The sequence below is a fragment of the Agrilus planipennis genome, unplaced genomic scaffold (assembly GCF_000699045.2).
Source record: "Agrilus planipennis isolate EAB-ADULT unplaced genomic scaffold, Apla_2.0 scaffold296, whole genome shotgun sequence".
NCBI classification, from domain to species: domain Eukaryota; kingdom Metazoa; phylum Arthropoda; class Insecta; order Coleoptera; family Buprestidae; genus Agrilus; species Agrilus planipennis.
The window spans coordinates 224,029-244,630 of NW_020439096.1; the positions used below are offsets into that span (position 1 = coordinate 224,029).

Below are 20,602 nucleotides of genomic sequence, written 5' to 3' on the forward strand. Positions count from 1 at the left end.
TATAATACATTTGGAGTCATATCAAGTCGATAGTCACAATAGGGACATGAACTGTGACCTTTTCAAACTGCACGAAATTTAAGTTGATTTGCAGCTGCTGATATAGCAGTTCAGTGCAGGGTAATTTACATTGTAATATATACATTTACTGACCCAATTTACTTTAATATGGGCGTCATGTCGGATCCCTCGATCCGTGAAATGAGCGTGGAATGAATTTACTCGTACAAAAATATCTGCGTACATACATAATCTCTAATCGAGTTTCTGTCGTCACAAAAATATTTCCGATGCGCGTATTTAGTATCAAAACAGTGACGTTTTATAGAAGCTTTCAGGGATCATCCTTCTTTTTAATACATTCCTATACGCTAACACATTAGCCTATTAGCAGCAACTAGCTTATGATAACCCGATTCGCTGGGTTTCTGTTCCCCTTTTTAAAAGGGAGTTTGATCTAAGATTCCAAACTTTTTTAGGGCTTTGTTGTCGAAATATGTGAAAATGCTCTAATATGGTGTCAGAACTCAGCTTCACCACTCAAAGATAAATGTCCTGGAGCATTTCAAAACGTTCTGGATTCTTCTGGTCCAGTTAACATTGGAATATTCTGCTTCAGGGCAATTCTATATATATTAGAAATCATTATTGATGAGAACCACTCTATAAGCATTCAAGAATTTATTCAATTCTCTTTACAAACATGATGACATTCCTTTGAAAACTTTGGAAATGTAGGCGGAATAAATCGAGAAAAAGTGTAACAGTCTACATCCAGCATCAGAGATGTAAGGACTTCTGAAGAAGCTCGTCACTCGTGATAGCGAAACGTTAGGAATTAGACCATTAGACCTGAATGAGAACAACATCAGTTCGGAGTGAAATGGCCCAGAAAACTGATAAGAATTTTTAATCAAAGACATCCCGATAAAAACCTCTGCCATGTCTACATAAGAAATTCAAAGATACTGGATTTATTGCCAACAAAAACATGAAAAACGACATATTGTCAATAACGAGCATGGAGAAGTTGCAATTTTGGGACATGTTGAACTGGATCCTACATCAAGAATCAGAGAATTGCAACCTACTTCAGGAATTTCATGTGGAAGTGTTAGGAGGATTTAAAAGTCACATCCGTTCCATCCGTATAAGATTAATGAAGATGATCCAGATCGTCGTATGCAATTTTGGGGGAGATGAGTGGATGAGTGAATGAACTGTGAATGTTCGGTGTCGGATTCCTTCTTGTATGTTTGTAAATATTTTAAAATAAAATAGTTTGAAGTTATGTCGGTCAGTCAACTGTCAAGAAATTATCAATTTCCTCGCAGGTCGATCGCATTCCTTGGTATTATAAAACTCAATATTTTTAAGGTGTATGTTGGGAGCACGACGTTGTACGGGTGCTAAACATGGACAGTAGGCGCGGCGGAAATGAAAAGGTTAGAAGCTTTCGAAATGTGGTGTTACAGGCGAATGATGAGGATAACGTTGGTAGAAAAGGTTGGAAACGAAGAGGTATTGGAAAGAATAGGAGAATAGAGGACTCTATGGAAGTCAATAAAAAATAGGCGACATAGGTTGGTAGGACACCTTCTCAGACGTGAATTAGAGGCAGAAACAGAAGTTAGGAGTGGTAGAGGTAGACCTAGATTAGATTACTGTTCCCAAATAGTTAAAGATGTGGGTTGTTCTAGTTTTAAGGAAATGCGAAGATTAGCTCAGGATAGGAAAGAGTGGAGGAACGTGTCCAACTAGTCTTAGGATTGTTGACCTTATGATGATGATGATGACCAGAGACAAAGAGAATTCAATTGCACGTCAAGACAACAACTCCTTTAAAACAATATAAGTAATAACTTAATTTATATTTAAACAATGATATTGTGAATCATTCCAGTAAATATCGAATAATCGATTTTGCAAAAAAGTAGTTTAAAAAGTGTTTGTGTAAGTATTCAATGCTTCTCTGACAAATACGTTGGCATTTTTGTTATCGCATAATTGGACGGGTCAATTTTAGTCAATATGCATGAAGACTTAATATGCCCTCGCTTTGCCGAACTTTTCAAAACTGATGATCACATTATATAGAATGATGTGCTCTTTAAACAGGATGACGCTCCTACACACTATGCAGTTCCTGTACGTGACTTTTTGGATTAACATTTTCTAACATTGGATTGATGCAACGGGCTCCACTGAATGACCTACAGGGCATCTAGGTGCAGAATACTAATTATTAGAGGAGATATTTTCATTTTGTAATATCTCTAACGGACTTTACTGGGTTTCCTCTAATGTTTAGCCGAAAAACGGAATTTTTGATCGTTTTGGCCACTGCTAGCTCAGAGTTTGACAAACATATTCGCGTTAGAAGATAATTTATAGATAAATAATCGTTGATGTGTTACTTTACTTACGCGTATTCTTAATTGTTGGCTATCGTATGCCATTATCTACTGAGCCTCTCATCTAAATGCTGCTTCTGAGCCATTATCTACTTTTTGACTTTGAGGTTTAGTATTACACCATTTCTTTAAAATTTTCTGGTCGTTTATTTTATAGTTATTTGCACCAGAAATTCAAAGAGGCTGGATTTATTGTCAACAAAAACAAGAAAAACGACATATTGTTAATAACGAGCATGGAGAAACTGCAATTTTGGGACATGTTGAACTGGATCCCACATCAAACACCATTTCTTTAAAATTTTCTGGTCGTTTATTTTATAGTTATTTGCACCACATAATCTTTTCTAACTTACCACGTCTTTGCTTTATAGTATAATTTACAATCCATTTCTAAACTGACGATAAGATTTATTTTCTGTTTTCCCCCTTTAAACAACTTCGATCCCATGCAAAGCAGACTTTATTGCATGGAAAGCGTTCGATGATTTTACTTTCAGATAAGAAGGCTCGAAAGCTGTTGACCTTGTTTGCAAATTGTCCTCATAAAAGGACGTGTAGGCGGTATGCTTTAAATTGAAAATTTCATTTACGGGCTTTTGTAAAAAGGCACTTTCCAGTAATTTCACTCTAAAAGGTTATTTATTACGCAATCATTTGGAAAGCGCGAACAATAAATCAACTCGAGCTCAAATAAATTCGGGTAAAATTTCAACTTTTCATTAGAAAACAACTCGTGCTAAATGGCAGGTTTTACAGAATTTTTGAAAAATGTTGAATTATTTCAAGAATGGATGGTATAGTTAGGAGAAAAACATTTATATGTATAAAACTGGAGTACCCCGTGTTTGAGGAAACAGTTTTGATAAGTGATGGAGATGATGGTGACTTTGTAGAATTCCCTAAAATGATTTTAGTTGAAGGCAGACAGGACTTCCCTATTCTCTTCTCTCCCATCTCATTTTTGATCGACGATCAGCTGATATACGCAATTACCATTTACCCTATTTTCAATTTTCAGCACCACCCTCTGCCCCTCCAGCTGACCACCGGCGCCGCCAACTGAATTCACTTTTATAGTCACCGCTATTCCTTCCAACCATTTTCCTTCTCATCCAGACGTTTTTGTCGTTCTGCTATTCATTCTTGCGTAATCAGTTGCACAATATTAACTCACCCTGTATACTCAAGTTTAATAAAAGCGTGAGTAATAATTTGTGTTATAAGGAAAAAGGGATGATTTTCAAAATGGTGTCTAGGGTGATACGGACGTGAATTTTATTTAGAAATTTATTCTCCGAATCAACAACGCCGGCCGAGTTGACCGGTTTCTGCACCCCTATGGGGCCTCCCGATTACCTGCCTACCACCCCATGCTACAACCGAACTTTACATTTCTCATCTTTTAACTTATATTTTAATTTTACTTATAATTATGTTTTCGTTTTCTTTTTACTTCTTTTTTCACTTATTCGGTTGTAGTTTCCATCTTATGTCCTTACTTGTTTTTTTACTATTTCTTCTACAGGCTTTCTTTCTTTCTGTAACGTTTACTTTTTCTATCTTTCTTAATTTTTATCTCACAACAGCGTTCTTTTTTTTCAACCCTATGTTTTCCCCTCTGCTCAATCACTTCTCGCTATCCATTTTTTATTTTTCCGCCGCGAAAGTAATGTTAAAAACGAATTCGTTTTTTTCATTTCTTTTCGCCCTACTCTTCACACCCCACTATCAACCCCTCTTTTTCCTAACCCTTGCTCGGAGCTGAGGTTTGTATAAATAATCGTGCTCACCTCAGTACCGACAGTCCCAATATCCCACCGACCCACGGCAAGGGAGAAGGGCCCCAAACCACCCGTTTCTTCGTGTTCTCCGTGCCGCGACTTAGTGCCGGTCACCAGTAACTAGTAAGTGCGTTCTCTCCGTTAACTCTGTCTGTCGTTTTTTTGTTTTTTATGTATTTTATCTTCGTGTACATGTATATAGTTTTGGTTTTGTATATATTTTTTGTCTAGTTATATTTCTTTTTGTCTTGTGTAAATATTAACCTGTGCCCGCGTATAAATAAAACTCTATTCAATAACCGAGTGTGTAAAGTTGTATCAAGGGGAAGCCTAGAAATGTAGTATTATGGTAGGTTTTATCAGTGTTTTATCCATTTAATTTCCATACTGTGACAGCGTTTCTTGCTTAGTTTCCACGGGGTATTGTAACACTCTGTTACAACTAGAGCTTCAGAAACATTTTACATACTGTAGCGAGCACGAGTGTGTTTGTGTGCGATCGGGCACACGTGTGCGTGAACGGTTTATCGATTCGCCGACTAGCCGCCTTTCTTCATGTGGCCCGTATTTGTAAATGTGTGTGTCGTACCTGCGTTCTGGGAAAGCAATTTAACAGTTCAAAGAAAAAATAAACTATCCGGATGTTTCCAGAAGGTTCCAGAAAGTAAACAAGTATTTAAAGGAAGAGACGATCGCCGAGAGAAGAAATAAATTGACCGTTGCAGAAGTGAATCCAGAAATAAATTGACAGTGATAACAGTGAAATAAATAGCGCAGTGAATAGTGATATATCATCAGTAGTGTAAATAAATAGAATAATTCATAACCTAAGTTTAGTAATAATTTAATAGTGTTTTTAAGTTCTTTAATAATTAGTGTAAATAAATAGTTTTTGGCGTTGTCAGTCTTAGAAGTTAATTTTGTTAAACCCGCGAACATTACATTTCCACCGGGAAGTTGGTCGTGTGAACCTGTCGAGTCGCACCTAGTTCACATTTTTTGCATTTTGGTTTGCAAGCTAATAAATTTGAAGAAGGAAACAGACCCAATATTTGGACTGATGGTAACCCTATGCTTAACGTTTTTAAAGAAAGATTTGAATTCCCATTCAAGGAAATTTTATTGTGTCTATATTTTCGTTTAAATTACATTTTATCATTAATTAAATTCGAAAGAAATACCCACTTTTATGTTACACGGGACAGCGGGTCAGACGGCTGACGTGTGCGTTATGCTTTTAGTAGAGCCATGTAGCAAGTACATTCGACCTGTGCTCTCTTCAGACATAACAAATTTACTGTTATTAGAACAGTTTAGTGTATGCAGTTACTTATGAAAAGCATATGAAGTACACGGCGAACATGCCAGCTGCTTTTTTATAGCGTGTCGTATACTTTGTAAAACAAGTCTATATTGCCTGCCAGAGACCGGAGTCATTCTGGTTACATGCCCAAGGAAAGGAGAGATTGAAAAGTTCTCGGGCTTCGAAAAATTTGAAATATGTATTTATTATTAATGATTACTGAGCACTTTACTATCTCCATTTTAAAAACTAACTCGTGTTGACTTTCAAGCAATTTAATATTAAATTTTATGACTACGATTGCTTCACTACCTTGTAGCTTCATCAATTGGAAAAAAACATAAACGGGTGTAGGTAGTGTTGAATGTTTATACATATAGAGTAAAAATGATAAAGGGTTGGGATTTCTGAATTTGAGTTTTTTAATCGATAAGCGTTGTACTGTTCCTTTATTCTCTAATCGAGCGATTTTCTCATTTGCCCGATGTACACATTGTTGCAGCCTTCACACTTTGACTTTTACATATCAAATTTTTCCTTTCTATCTTTTTTTAATTGATAATCTTCTTATCCTAGAGTCGCCAGTTTTTTAAGTTGCCAGGCTTTTGTTATGTTTTTCAAAGTCTCTTACATTTATGGAGTTGATAGCTATAAATGTGTTAAGCTAATTTTAAATTTGTCTTGTTTTTTAGTGAGGTATATAAAATTCAAGATGCGTTTTTAATTTGTTATTTAGGAGGACCTTTTTATATCCGTCCTTTTTAGCAAATATTTAAATTCGAATTAATTCTTTATCATTAGAATGCTGAACGTTAATTAATCTGGGAAATGATTTGGCAAGAACTGTCTTCTTCTTAGCATTCTGTAATGTTTATGCTAAATTGGCAAGTGGTGTTTGTTATTTCTTCTAATAATAGTAAGATCTAAAAAATTCGATTGAGTTTGTTTACTTCCTTTTCGATTGTAAATTGAATTGGATGTAAGCTATTTAAAAAAATTAAAAAAAAAACTCCAATGTTCTTTTTGTAAGATTAAAANATTGCTGTATAATTGAAAAGAGTCAAATAGGCGCCAAAAATCAATATTATCTCAAAATACATAGATATATATAAAATCATCCCTTCGAAGGCTTCGCTGGTAGATATGTAGTTACTTTTCCTTCTTCAGATTTTCGTTAAAGAAGAGTGGAAGGATCATATTACATTCTTTCACGAAATCCAGCTGGCTAAAAGTCGTTCAGAGGATTTTGTTGGAGTTTTTATGGAAAGCTCGTATTCCAAAGAAACGTGATATTGTATTTCATGAGCACATATGAAATTAACAGTAATTTCCTTTTTCTTCTCTTCGAGAACGTATCGGTTTCCTTTTTTTTGCATAGCTGATCCTTTATTATCCACACGTAGGCATACGCTATTTGAAAATCAAACACGGGTACATTAATGGAATAAAGAACTTTATAAAAAAAAATAAAAGCAAAACATTCACACCGTTTCATGTAGAATTGGGGTTACAGACTTATATAAAGTAGACATAGAATACCCGTTTATTCTTTTGTATTGAATTTTTCGTTAGAAATGTATCAAAATTATTAGATGTTTCGATAAATCATTGACAAACTCAACCCCATTCATTCAAACTGACGATGATTAAAATAATGTAAAGGCATTTTGATGCTTTCGACCACGAAATGCATGATGAGTATTGATTGCATACACTACAAAAACACTGACTGTTAACCATTTAATCGATGACAGCTAAACGATCAATAAGGTTCTCAGTCCTAAGACTGGTTGGACACATACCTCCACTCTTTCTTGACCTAAGCTAATCTTCGCATTTCCCTTAAATTAGAACAATCCACAACCTTAACTTTTGGCGAACAGTAATCTAATATAGGTCTACCTCTACCCCTCCTAACTCCTGTTTGTGCCTCTAATATGCCTCTGACTAGACCTTCACGCCTGAGAAGGTGTCCTACTAACCTATCTCGCCTATTTCTTATTGACTTCCATAGAGTTCTTTGTTCACCTATTCTTTTTAATACCTCTTCATTTCTAACCTTCTCTATACACAGTATTCTCATCATTCGCCTATAACTCCACATTTCAAACGCTTCTAACCTTTTCTTTTCCGCCACGCCTACTGTCCATGTTACGCATCCGTACAGCGCCGCGTTCGAAACATACACCTTTAACAACCTTTTTCGAATTTCTAAATTAACCATTCGTGAGCATAGAAGTGACTTTTTTTTATTAAAGGCGACTCGATCCTGCGCTATCCTCTGCTTTATATCCCTATTACCCCTTCCGTCCTGACTTATCTGACTTCCTAGATATCTAAAATCAGACACTTCTTCTAATTTTTCGTTTTCTGTCTTTATATTCGCTATTTCCCTACATTTTCTTCCTTTGCATACCAGTGTTTTTGTTTTACTTTTATTTATTTTCATACAGTACTCTTTTGTCAGTACCGTTTCCGTTTTATTTAAAGCTATCTCTAACTCCTCCTTGCTAAATGCTAATACTGCTGTATCATCTGCATATTTAAGCATACTAATATTTTGCCCCTGTATATCTATCCCTATAGTTGAATTGTCTTTAATGATGTTAATCGCGTCTTCGATGTATAGATTTGTGCATCCCTGTCTGACTCCCTTCCTAATATTTACTTCTCGACTGCTAATTGTAATATTTCATAGCTTTTGATATGACTTTACAAAGGTATCAACTAGAGCCAGTGGTCGACAAGCTGTTAAATTGGATGAGCTATTCGCAACAAAAGTATTGTTTCATGAATTTTAATTCGGCTTTACATTTTATTTCAAATATGTATCGAATAGAGAAGTGATAATTAAATAAAATACGTTTTTATTCATTATTATTTATAGTATTACTATGTTACAAAATATAGCCTTATACTAAACAAGACTGAAATTATATTATCGTAAAAAGTCAATGAGAACGGCGACTTAGGAAGTTTCGTAAGTCCGGAACATAACTAGTAGTTTTTAGTTTAAGTTTGACTCTAAATTTTGATTAGATATTTGACTTCTTAGCATGTTCTTTATTAAGTTCATAGGAGGGAATCCTTCCTCGCACAAATATGTTAAAGAGCCGCAATTATATTCGTTTGCAAGACAATGTCGAACACTAAGAAATATTAATATACAAATTAATTTTCAATTTTCTTTTGCTGTTAATATAATTTATGTATATCAAGAGGTTCGTGAACAGTTACGCTGATGATTCTAATAAGAGAAAGGAATTAGTAACATTTGCTTCGACAATTTTTGTATCACATGCCTTCGTTTTGTCGTAGTCTCGTTCGCTTTTAATGAATAGGGCGGCATGAGTAATTATTTTCACAATACGCTGCTTGTGAAGTGTTCACGCAAAAAAAGCCGTCTGATGGGTATGAATTGAAAAATAGACACAAAGGATCTCATGTAGACTTTCGTTTTTACATGGTGCTCTTTTGTTAAAAAGCAGCTCCTATCGGTAGACCGAAAAAGTTTTTGTTTCCATTATTCTTAAAGGCAAACAAATATTTAGTTCATAATTTTCAAATTTTTTGTCTAACTATAAACATTTCAACTGCATAAATTGACTGTCGTATAAGAAGGTTACAATGAAAGCATCAGAATTATGGATTAAAGAAAATGTTAAAGTTATATATCGTATAAACAATTCAATTAATAGAATACGAATGATATTAATGATAGGATAAGCATACATAATGCTTTCGGAGGCCGTAACTGCATATTGCTTTTATTTACTTATACTTTTCAGACATGGAAGGCTAACTTAATTTCGTAAACCGTATCGACTCGTAGATTTTTTTTGAGGAAAGCATCCTCAGGGATGTATTTATAAAATATAGTACGTACAAAAGATACATCATCATCATAAGTCAGTCAGCCTTAAGAGTCGTTGTTGAACACGCACCTTCACTCTTTCCTATCCTGAGGTAATCTTTGCATTTTCCTAAACCTACAACAACCCACATTCTTAACTATTTGCGAACAGTAATCTAATCTAGGTCTACCTCTATTCCTCCTAACCGTTTCTGCCTCTGATATGTCTCTGACTAGATCTTCATGCCTAAGAAGGTGTCCTACCAACCTATCCCTTCATTTCTAACCTTATCTATCCACGATATCATTATCATTTGCTTCTAATACCACATTTCCAACGCTTCTAACCTTTTCTTTTCCGCAGCACCCGCCATCTATTTTCGCTTCAAACAAACACCTTTAAACAATCTTTTTCGAAATTCTAAATTAACCGTTCGCGAGCATAGAAGTGACTTCTTTTTATTGAAGGCAACTCGACCCTGCGCTATCCATTGCTTTCTATCCCTATATTAGGAATAATTTAAATAGCATGAATGACCTCTTTTACGGTTTGACCTTAGTCAATTATCCTAACTATTATAAAGGCGAACGTGTTTGTCTGTTTATTACCATTTCACGCATAAATTACATAACGATCATTATGAAATTTTGTACACCCGTTATAGGTACAGAGAAGGACATGGGGTATCTTTTATGCAGAAAAAGAAATACTGTTCTCGAAGGACAGAAAAATTTCATTTCACCTCGATAAAGAAGAACAGTACGCAAAGTGTATGTTTAACCTAAAAAATTAGAATCCTAGTTAGGACTTAAGAACAAATTTACCAAATTATTGTATTTTCGATGATATTTGACACGTAGTTAGAAAAATCAACGCTAGCGAAGCTGCGTTTAAAAGTTTGTGGGCAGATAAATATGAGAGTTAAAGTAAGATAGAGTAAAGGTAATACCAATACTTGTAGAGAATTTTCGACAATCGTTGTCTAATGAAACCTTTTGATTTAAAGAGAAAAGTATTATATTGTTTATTTTTAGCCCAAATAGCTGGAAAAACTTTACCAATAAAGTTAGACGAGTACTTTTGAGCGAAAAAGTAATTTTTCATCATTTGTTTCAGGACAGTTGTACTGTGCGTTATATTGTTCATGACCCACTTCGACAGATCCGTCTCCTGCGTGAAGCTCCTGTGGGAATATGTGATAGGATACTTAGGATTATTAGTGGTGTCGTTAGCCACAGAGCTTTCTATAAGTATAGTTGCCACAAGAGGAAGTATTTTAGATACGGAACCACGGAAATCTATGCAATTTATTTTATATTTTAGACTTGGTAAGTATTTCTTAATTTTACATACATATATTCACGTCAATGCTTTAATATATTTTTTCTGATAAGCTTGATGGATACGTTAAAATGGTTTCCAATTATACATTTCATAATTTCCAGGGACCATACTCCATAAAATATATTAAATTTAATAAATAAATAATAGCGAAGTTATAGTAATGATTATTTATAGCTCTATTTTCTTATCAATGTAATGAACAATTTGATTAAACGATAGAAAATAGGCATATAATTCCTAGATATGCAAGTTTTTAACGAAAAGAAAAATACACATCAGTCATAGAATTTAAGTAGCAATGCAGAGAAATCAAGCACAGGCAAACTAGATGAGGACTAAGCACGCTCGAATTTGAAGGGGGGGGGGCTAGCGTGGGTATTTGACGGGCGCGTCAGCGTAAATTATCTGGTTTGGGATTACACTATTGTTTTACATTTGTCTTTCATTTTGTTGTGAAATTTTTGTTGGTGACTAGGCGTCATCCATGTCGTTCCCCTAGGCCGCCGAATTTTCTTGGGCTGGCGCTAGACACAGTCACTGCTACTTTTTAACCTATACATATATCGACAACGGGATTAATATCAGTAAAGAGAAGATAGCATTGGGGATGGGTATACACCAATAAAATATTAGCATGCTTGGATTTACGATATAGCAGTTGGCAAGGAGGTGTTAGAGATAGCCTTAACCAAATTGATGCGGTATTTACAAATATATATAAAGAGTATAAAAATAAAACAAAAATAGTGATAGGCAAGAGGGATTAAACTAGGAAAAGAGCTAATACGATAATCATCGCAAACGGTTCGTTTAGAAAAAAGGCCAGAAGCGATTTGGCTGTGGAGTTATAGATTGATGAAGAAAATGCGTGAATAGGAAAGGTTAGGAATGAGGAAGTATTAGAAAGAATAGGAGAACAAATGCCGCTATGGGAGTCACTATGTAAAAAGAGAGATAGACATTAATTTTGGACAGTGAAAGCTCGTGGTCTTGTTGGACCAGCGGCACACTGTGAGTGACCTATCAGAAAAAGTACAGAACTCCTATTTCCACAGAAGAATGTCATACCGTGTGGAATATACAGTTGGGACGATGAAAATTGGCAAAGTCCGCAATAAATTGTCTGTGAGAATGGACGTCTTTTCTTTCTTGTTCCCACTGTACTGTAGTCATTTGCTGCGTCTTGAATACACACATCTTAAGCTAGGAGAAGCTTCATGAATAGGGCAAACATAGTGAAAAGAGATAACATAATAATAGTAAGTGGTGCAGCAGTTGGAGGTTGTTTAAGTATATAAAACATCAGGATCGGCTTTATAATTGCCTGGTTTGAATTATATTTTTAAAAAGCGTCTTTACTTTCCTTAAATTGTTGAACTATCTTTAAAGACCGACGTTGATAACACATTCAAATTCTGCTTGCCTGCATGTCTTTCTGTTACACATCAATTGGTGTAACGTTATTCCTTTTTCTTTATCAGTATCCGCTGCAATTCCTTACTGGCATCTCTTTTCTATGTTTACTATATTCCCTACAACGTTTTTCGTTAGTACGCGTTCTGTCAACAACCACTCTAGTCTAGTTAGTAAGTTGAAAGAGGAAAGTAAATGCGACAGTTTTATTACGGATTATGCCAATTGTGAACGTTGGGACTATACACTCTGTGCATGTATTGTTATAATATGCTTTTCGTAATTTTAATGTAATTATACAACGAAATTGGCAGAAGAAGAGTGTCTGTCCTGTTTAGAAAACAGCGCCTGTGCCGCCACTGAACCATTTGGCCCATTTATTAAAATGTCAGATGATCTTCGTTAGAATACACAGCATTCTTTACGTGTCATCTTATGTTTCAAGAAAAAGACAGATACTTATTTTCATATGACAGTAAAACTGGGATCGTAATTGTTTGAGGGATTTTGAGAATTCATTATGTCGACGACCAAACTAAACCAAAGGATTGAGAAAGTAAAAGTGCTGCTCATGCCAGATTTCATTTTATCGTTATTGCTTCTGACAGACATTTCTGTGAAGCTAAGCTGCTGCTTTTAGGCTCTGTTTTTATGTATTCGGGAAATTGGACTTCTAAAGAATCGTAAAAGATACAGAGTGTAATAAAATTTTGTATACCTACGTTCATATTTTTTTTTAATGTTATTCTATCTCCTTGTAAGGAAATTGAAACGTGCCGTCTGCTTAATTTGACTGATATGATAATTCAGTGACGTAGCCAGAGTTTGCAAAAGGGGAAGCGTTAAGATCAAATTACGTAAAACAAAACAATTTTCCTTTTTTTTCCCAAATAAAAGAGCTTATTTTGATTGACTAAACGCACAAGCGAAATTACATTGGGTCAATTTAAATGAAATTTTAACTGTATATTTTGACTATTAAGGGTTAAACAAAAACAAAAATGTAAAAATCTGAAATGTAGACTAGTGAAGTGTTTTTCGAAAGATAACGAAATTTTAAGAATGACGCATTTATGAAATCCAAATCTCTCCTTTTACTATTTGACTTCTATCGCGGCATTTCTTCTCCTGTTCTTTCTAGCACTTCCTCATTCCTAACCTTTCCTATTCACGCATTTTCTTCATTAACTTATAACTCCACATCTAAATCGCTTCTAGCGTTTTTTCTAAATGAACCGTTTGCGATCATCATCGTATTAGCTCTTTTCCTAGTTTAATCCCCTTTACATATCACTATTTTTGTTTTATTTTTACACTATTTATACACATTTAACAATACCGCTTCCATTTTGTTTAAGGCTACCTTTAACAACTGCTTGTCGACTGCTATATCATCTGTAAATCCAAGTATGCTAAAATTTTATTGGTACATATCCATCCCGAATGCTATCCTCTCTTTATTGATATTAATCCCGTTTTCAATATATGTATAGATTAAAAAGTAGCAGTTTCAGTGTCCATCTAGCGCCGGCCCAAGAAAATTCGGCGCCTCAAGGGAAAGACATGGATGACGACTATTCACCAACAAAAATTTCACAACAAATTTTAAGACAAATGTAAAACAATAATGTAATTCCTAGTCAGATAATTTACGCTGACGCGCCCGTCAAACATCCTCGCTAGTCCCCTCCTTTCCAAATTTTTGAAATAAAAGCGGTAGTAAATGTTTATGAGGGCGAAGTTACAAGGAGTACCCATTATCTCAAATATGGTTGAGAAACGTGTCATCCGAAACATGTCAATATTATCAGAACAACCTACGTTTTTCTTCAATTTTTTATATCAGTTCTAGTTCTTCAGTTATAAGCGATAATGTACCTACTGCGGACAAAGCTGCGAGAAATAACGACAATTTAAATACTGTAATATTCATGGGTTTAACAAAATTAACATTTAAGACTGATAACGACAAAAACTATTTATTTACACTAATTATTAAAGAACTTAAAAACACTATTAAATTATTATTAAACTTAGGTTATGAATTATTCTATTTATTTACATTACTGTTGATATATCACTATTCACTGCGTTATTTATTTCACCGCTATCACTGTCAATTTATTTCTGGATTCACTTCTGCAACGGCCAATTTATTTTTTCTTCTCTCGGCGATCGTCTCTTCTTTTAAACACTTTTTTGTTTACTTTCTGGAACCTTCTGGAAACATCCGGATAGTTTATTTTTTACTTTGAACTGTTTAACTGCTCTCCCAGAACGCAGGTACGACACACACATTTACAAATACGGCGCACATGAAGAAAGGCGCCCTCGGCTAGTCGGCGAATCGATAAGCCGTTCACGCACACAAACACACTCGTGCTCGCTACAATACAATAATAAGTTGACTTCCTAGACATAGGAAGAAACTGGTATGGTCATTTTGAATAGGAAGAATTGTAAAAAAGCCGACATATAATATAACGTGCTGTATTCGTAATGAGTTGTATTCATTCCCTTTAAAAAAATTGAATGAATGTTGTAGGCTTATTGCCTTGTTTGTCTGCCTGTATTTACGTTATACATATGTATAATTGGTACAATCAATTTTGAAACATATTAAATGTTTGTAAGACAATTATTTCTCGTACTTCAAGTGACAGAGGGCGTGTCTGAATTTCCTAGACCTCCCTCTCTAAGCACGCCACTGTTCCAGTTGATGTAAAAACAGCACCCCTTTAAAACAAAACTGGATCTTATATTTTACCTCATATTGTCTGATTATCTGAACTATCAATTGCGTACCTGTACAATAAGACAAAATAAAACAGAAAATTAATTACAATCGAATGAGCTTCTTCCTTTTTACGAAGGAATAGTCTAAGTCTAGAAGATATAATAAAACTTTTGCAGTAATAAAATATTTTCTCGGTTATTAAATGTTTCATTTTATATTGTATTTTTATAGTAAGTACTTAAGCGTTTCCGCCTATAAAAGATTCTGATAAAGGATAATCCATATTTCCAATCTATTAACTTAAAACTTATGTTACTGCGTTCTGAGAATCTCTGAACCATCTTTAGCTGTAATAGAAAAAGCATAAATAAAGGAAATCTCCAGGAAGTTTGCTGCCTTGTTGGATTTCTCTTATGTATTTTGTAACCATAAATCTTTGTGATATAAAAGCTTCCATTTTCGAAAGGTGTTTTGTTGGAGTCGTTCCAAATCCACTTTCCGCGTTAGCTCAAGCGTATTATATTGATAAAAATCTTTCATTTTCTAGTGATATTACTGTGCGAAGCAGCGTGGCTGATAGTCGGTGTGCTGTGGCTTGTCAATTTCTATTCCAGTTGCCAAATAGAAAAGGCGAAAGAAACTGTTTTAGGTAAGTCCGAAAGAGGAAGCAGAAACATTATCAAACTTGTTTACCTCCTCTGTTTGACGACTATGAGTATGTCTACAGAAGGGTGACTCAGTTTTTGACACAGGAAGGAAATGTTTTGGAAATAAGGAAGTCAGTACTTTTGTTCACAATGTCGAGAAAAAGACACTATGATAATGAAACAAATGAAAAAGGAATGGCACATCACATTTATCGATAAATAACGGAAACACGATAGTTTCAAGAAGAAGCTAGAAAAAAACTATTACAGAAGCAATTATAATTATAAATAGTAATCGATGTATTTAAGAACGTGTAAGTTTTTGGTAAAAAATTTATTGAGTCTGTCCAACGCGAATCGCTGTTTTAACTTTATTAGATCTCATCAGCACGTCATAGGCAATTTCAGTAAATCACTGACCGAACCATAGAAGCTTCTAAAGAGCGAGTTGATGTACCCAAATAGAGACAGTGTATCGCCATCTAGTGGGTATTTGCTGCTACTGAAATGTTTTAACTGTTAAACAGGGTCATGCTAAAAGTTTTTTCGACTTATCTACGTGATAGACACGCAAACCAATTAAAATCGAAACTTTCAATAACTTTATGACCAAGAACTTATAAGTTTTAACATATAACGTGTTTCATGATTAATATTTTACCACAGCAAACTTAACTGAGCGGAAGTATGTGTTTGCGATAAATCGATAAATTGGGATGTCTTCTTTTCTTAATTACTTTTGTTTTGTTGATGATATGGATAACTGCCTGTATTCGTTTTCGTTGAGGAGTGTATTATTAAACAAAAAGTATCTGCTCCAATTTTTAGGATTGCGTATCAAAATGGCGAAAACGAACCCTTACAGTTAGATTTTAGTGTAGGTACGTCCATCTATCGGTCGCACAAAGTCAACATTGCCAGTAATACGTATTAAATCTGAGTTATCCACCCACTTTGTAATTTTTGATTTGCACACCTTCACCTAATTATTGTGAATTTGCAGGTTTGATCGTTTGCAATTGGTGTATTCTCTTATCGATCCTCATTACCGTCTGGTGCACTTACGATTCAGCTGGTAGATCCTGGGTGAAAATGAAAAATTACCAGATGTCAATGAGACAATCGGAGTCCAAGTATCAGTACAAAAGGTCCGGTAGCACGAGGAATTGGAGACAAAGGTTTTTAAGAAAATTAACGATAGGAGATAAGGCAAATGTATTTAAGAATTTTCGTTTTCAGAAAAGTCCTCAGAGCTTACCAAGATAGCTGGGACCATAGATGCCGATTTATTTTTTGCTGTATGCGCCCGTCTGATAGGAATCGGAATTCTTTTGCCGATATCGCAAGACTTTTGTCTGATTTTTTCAGGGACCTTGATGTTGTGCCATCCGATGTCGTTGCGGGCCTAGTTTTATTAAGGAAGTTTCAAAAAATTGAACGAAAAGCAATCGTTGAACAGGTACCATATCATCAAACGACAATATTAGTCAATTCATATAATAACAAATTATTTTTCGTGTTTTCAAGCGGAAAAACGATACATATGAATTCCTTTCTGGAGTACCAATAACTCCCAGGACCCATTTCTTATCCCTCCATGAAGGCGGAGACTTGGAGCTCTTTCAAGCCGTAATTCACTACTCTCACTATGCCTTGAAAGCGTACGGTTGGCCAATGTATCTTATGACTGAAAACTTTGGCATTTGTAAACTCTGCGGCAGCCTGAGTTGTTGCTGTGTACCGTGTAGAAAAGACAACCAAGCCGAAATAATTGACGACAATTGCTGCAACTGCCACTTTGCTTCTTTGAAGAAATTATCAAAAATTGGTGATATCGAAATAATATATGCCACGTATCACGTCGACGTTGGAGAAACACCATTTTTCGTTGCTTTGGATTACGATAGGAAAAAGGTTGTGATCAGTATACGAGGAACTTTAAGCATGAAGGTAAAACTTTGACTGTAAAAGTTGAGTTTTGCAGTATTATTTTCAACTATCTTGTTGATGGTGCATATACCATCACCCAAGTTAAGCCTTGGTATATAGCATTTATCCTTGGTGTAGGCTTAGAATTATAATCCCTGCTGAATAGAACTAGAAATATGTTAATAATCAAAGATGCTAAATGCCTTGGATGCTCTGCGCCTTCTGCGGGTAATCTACCTCTAAGACCCTTTTCATCTGTTGCTCTCTGATCATACGTGTTCATCTGCATCTGCGACTCTAACCGAGCGGCATGGCCTAGAGGTTTAGACCATTGCTTAGCATTCCGGAGGACTCCGGTTCGATTCCGGGTCCATCTGCCTTGGTCCAAGTTTTCCTGTAGCTTCCTTGGATCACTTAGGCCAATGCTGGGGCAGTAATATTCCACAGATAATCTTTCATTCTCTTCTGTCTTCATTTCGTTCGTCTCATCTTTCTCAACCGAACCACCACCCATTCCCACGATTCCTGAAAGCAGGCTGAAGACGGCCTTCCGCCCTACCTTCCGACGTACTTCGGAGGGACTGCCCGCCCACCAGCGGGTGAGAATGAAACACCCAAAAGTTTAGTTTTTTCTGCGGCTCTCGATATCTCGTTCGTTACACACTTCAGCCGTAGCGCGTTTGTCATCATTAGGTCGTGCTCCACTACTAACTCCATGGCAGACTCCATTACTTAGCTGCTACTGCCATCCTATTTTGAATTTCCTGCTTTCTCGGTTGTAGTTCGCGTTCTGTTGTTGCCATAGTTTGTCCTGCCGACAACAGACTTCTCTACTATCACTGTCGTTGTGTCATAACTTTCTTTTATTTGAAAAAAAAGCAGACGGAGTCGGATTCAAATCAAGGCAAAACAGCCGACAGTCATGAAGTCAGAGCGGGCTCGGAGGAGGTAAAATTAAACAAGGACGAAAATTAACCTTCAAAAGAAGGTACATGCGGTTTTGAGACCGAACAAGGTTGTCTATCTACTTGCAACTTAGTTAATTACATTTTTTAGTTAGAAATTCATCAGCTAATTCCAGGAAGTCCTATCACCAGAGAAGATAGCCGCACAAATATTCGTTACAAAATATGTTTACCCTAAAACTATAGATATTGGCACATTATTAAATTGTAACTTTGTAGGATATTCTAACGGACTTAAATGCCGAAGCTGAGACAATACCTCTTACCCCTCCTCAAGAGGATTGGTTGGGCCATAAGGGCATGGTACAAGCTGCACAATACATTTTAGAAAAACTCCGTTCGGAAAGACTTCTTGAAAGGGCCTTCGACTTCAAACCAGAGAGAGGGACCAGAGATTTTAAAGTGGTTGTAGTGGGACATTCCTTAGGGGCTGGAACAGCTTCCATTTTGGGGATTCTGCTAAGGCAAGAATTCCCAGATTTAAAATGTTACTGTTATTCACCCCCTGGAGGACTCCTGAGGTAAGTTTTACGCCAATATTTTTGAGAACTGCTTATTTCGTCGTCAACTTATTCCGATATCCTTTATAGTGCTTCTGCAGTAGAATATACAAAATCATTCACGATTTCAATAGTGGTTGGGAAAGATGTAGTTCCTAGAATAGGTTTAAACCAAATGGAAGCACTAAGGGCTGACCTTATTAATGCCATAAAAAGAAGCATAGATTCTAAGGTAAGTACTACCAACCACTATTTCACCAGATTGATTTTCAATATACAGGTTAAAGTGATAGGAAAATTAGTTTCTGTTTTCATATTTTCAATTTCAATTTCAATGTGTAGGTACAAGGTGTACAATGTGTTATCAGTAATTAGACATTAAGTTGTCGTGTACATTTAATAAATAGTTGAATTACGTGTGAAAGGTTATCATTGATATTCTATTAGGAATTGGAAAACTCATAGCATATGTCACATAGATTCAATGCGGTTAATAGCAACTAAGTCTAAATGAGGCATGCCATGACAGGCTTTCGTAATTCTACTAAAAGATAACCTAGAAATAAACTCTAATCATTACCTATTTGTATTTTCCTTTTAAGGTTCCTTAAAAATCGAATACCTGTAACTGAAACTATCCGAAACTATCATATCCATAACATCTCTGATTTAAAGCAGTCTAGAGTTTAACATTATGTCCTCACAGATTTCAAATTTTAGGTACATGTTAACGTTCAAAAGTTTTATTATTTCCTCTAACCAATCTGTTTAAAGATTTTGCTCAAACATCACAAAGTATTTTCATTTATTTACTCCTTCCGTGCCCTATAAAATACACTTAAGTAAAGATAACAGTATACTGAAAATCTTTTTGACATTTGCTTTTATTGACTCGTTACTCAGATATTTGCTGAAGACATTTATCGGACGACAGATTTATTGGTCAATAAAGAACATTTATACAGGACCAATTACTTATTTTAATGGGTTCCTGTCACGTCGCATAGTCCTGTTTTAGATGCCGATCCTCCAAACGAGGTCAAATTTACTCCATGACATCAGACGCTATTAATAGCGTTAAGTAGTACTAGCAGTCGTAGTAAGAGAATCCTACTAAATAAAAATATCTGTATCCCTAACCCTCACAAATAAACGATATGTTATTGGCCTGGATCATTAATTTTATAAAAGAACAAAACTTTTACCCATTTTGTCGCTAGTCTTCCTTTTCGCTGTCCAGAGAAAAATTATTAAAGACATCCGTCAAGGTGGCACAACACATGGCGTATTTCGGAGCGAATTTCGGAATAGACATAACGTAGCAGACTACTGCAAGGGAGATAATACGTGACTTATATCCATGTTGTTGCTAGTCTATCCTCATATCTCGGAATAGAAATGGTGTAGTAGGGCAAGGGGCGTAATTTGTCGCTGAAAGATCTCACTTTTACCCATTTTGTCGCTAGTCTATCCTCTAGTTGCCAAGAAAGAAATAAGTGGAGAACCATCCCGAAACGAATCTCAGAATAGAAAAGGAAGTAATTTGTCTCTGAAAGAACTTCTTTTTTAACCCATGTTGTCGCTAGTCTATCTTCTAACTGTCCAGCAAGAAATGACTGAAGGATCGTCAAGGTGGTACTACACATGGCGTATTTCGAAACGCATCTCGGAATGAAAATAGCCCAGTAGACTACTTCATGGAATACTATTTG

General features: G+C 35.6%; 1 protein-coding gene across 3 annotated transcripts in view; it reads left to right on the forward strand.

Annotated features, from left to right (window-relative positions):
• Nucleotides 1-20,602, forward strand: part of LOC108741621 (sn1-specific diacylglycerol lipase alpha) — a 146,916-nt gene that overhangs the window by 107,944 nt on the left and 18,370 nt on the right. For all 3 annotated transcript variants that reach the window (XM_018476474.2, XM_018476476.2, XM_018476475.2), the window contains exons 3-9: nucleotides 10,472-10,683; nucleotides 15,397-15,498; nucleotides 16,500-16,674; nucleotides 16,736-16,955; nucleotides 17,024-17,446; nucleotides 18,610-18,911; nucleotides 18,981-19,122. In XM_018476474.2, coding sequence (XP_018331976.1) covers nucleotides 10,472-10,683; nucleotides 15,397-15,498; nucleotides 16,500-16,674; nucleotides 16,736-16,955; nucleotides 17,024-17,446; nucleotides 18,610-18,911; nucleotides 18,981-19,122 — 1,576 coding nt within the window. The remainder of the gene's footprint in view (nucleotides 1-10,471; nucleotides 10,684-15,396; nucleotides 15,499-16,499; nucleotides 16,675-16,735; nucleotides 16,956-17,023; nucleotides 17,447-18,609; nucleotides 18,912-18,980; nucleotides 19,123-20,602) is intronic.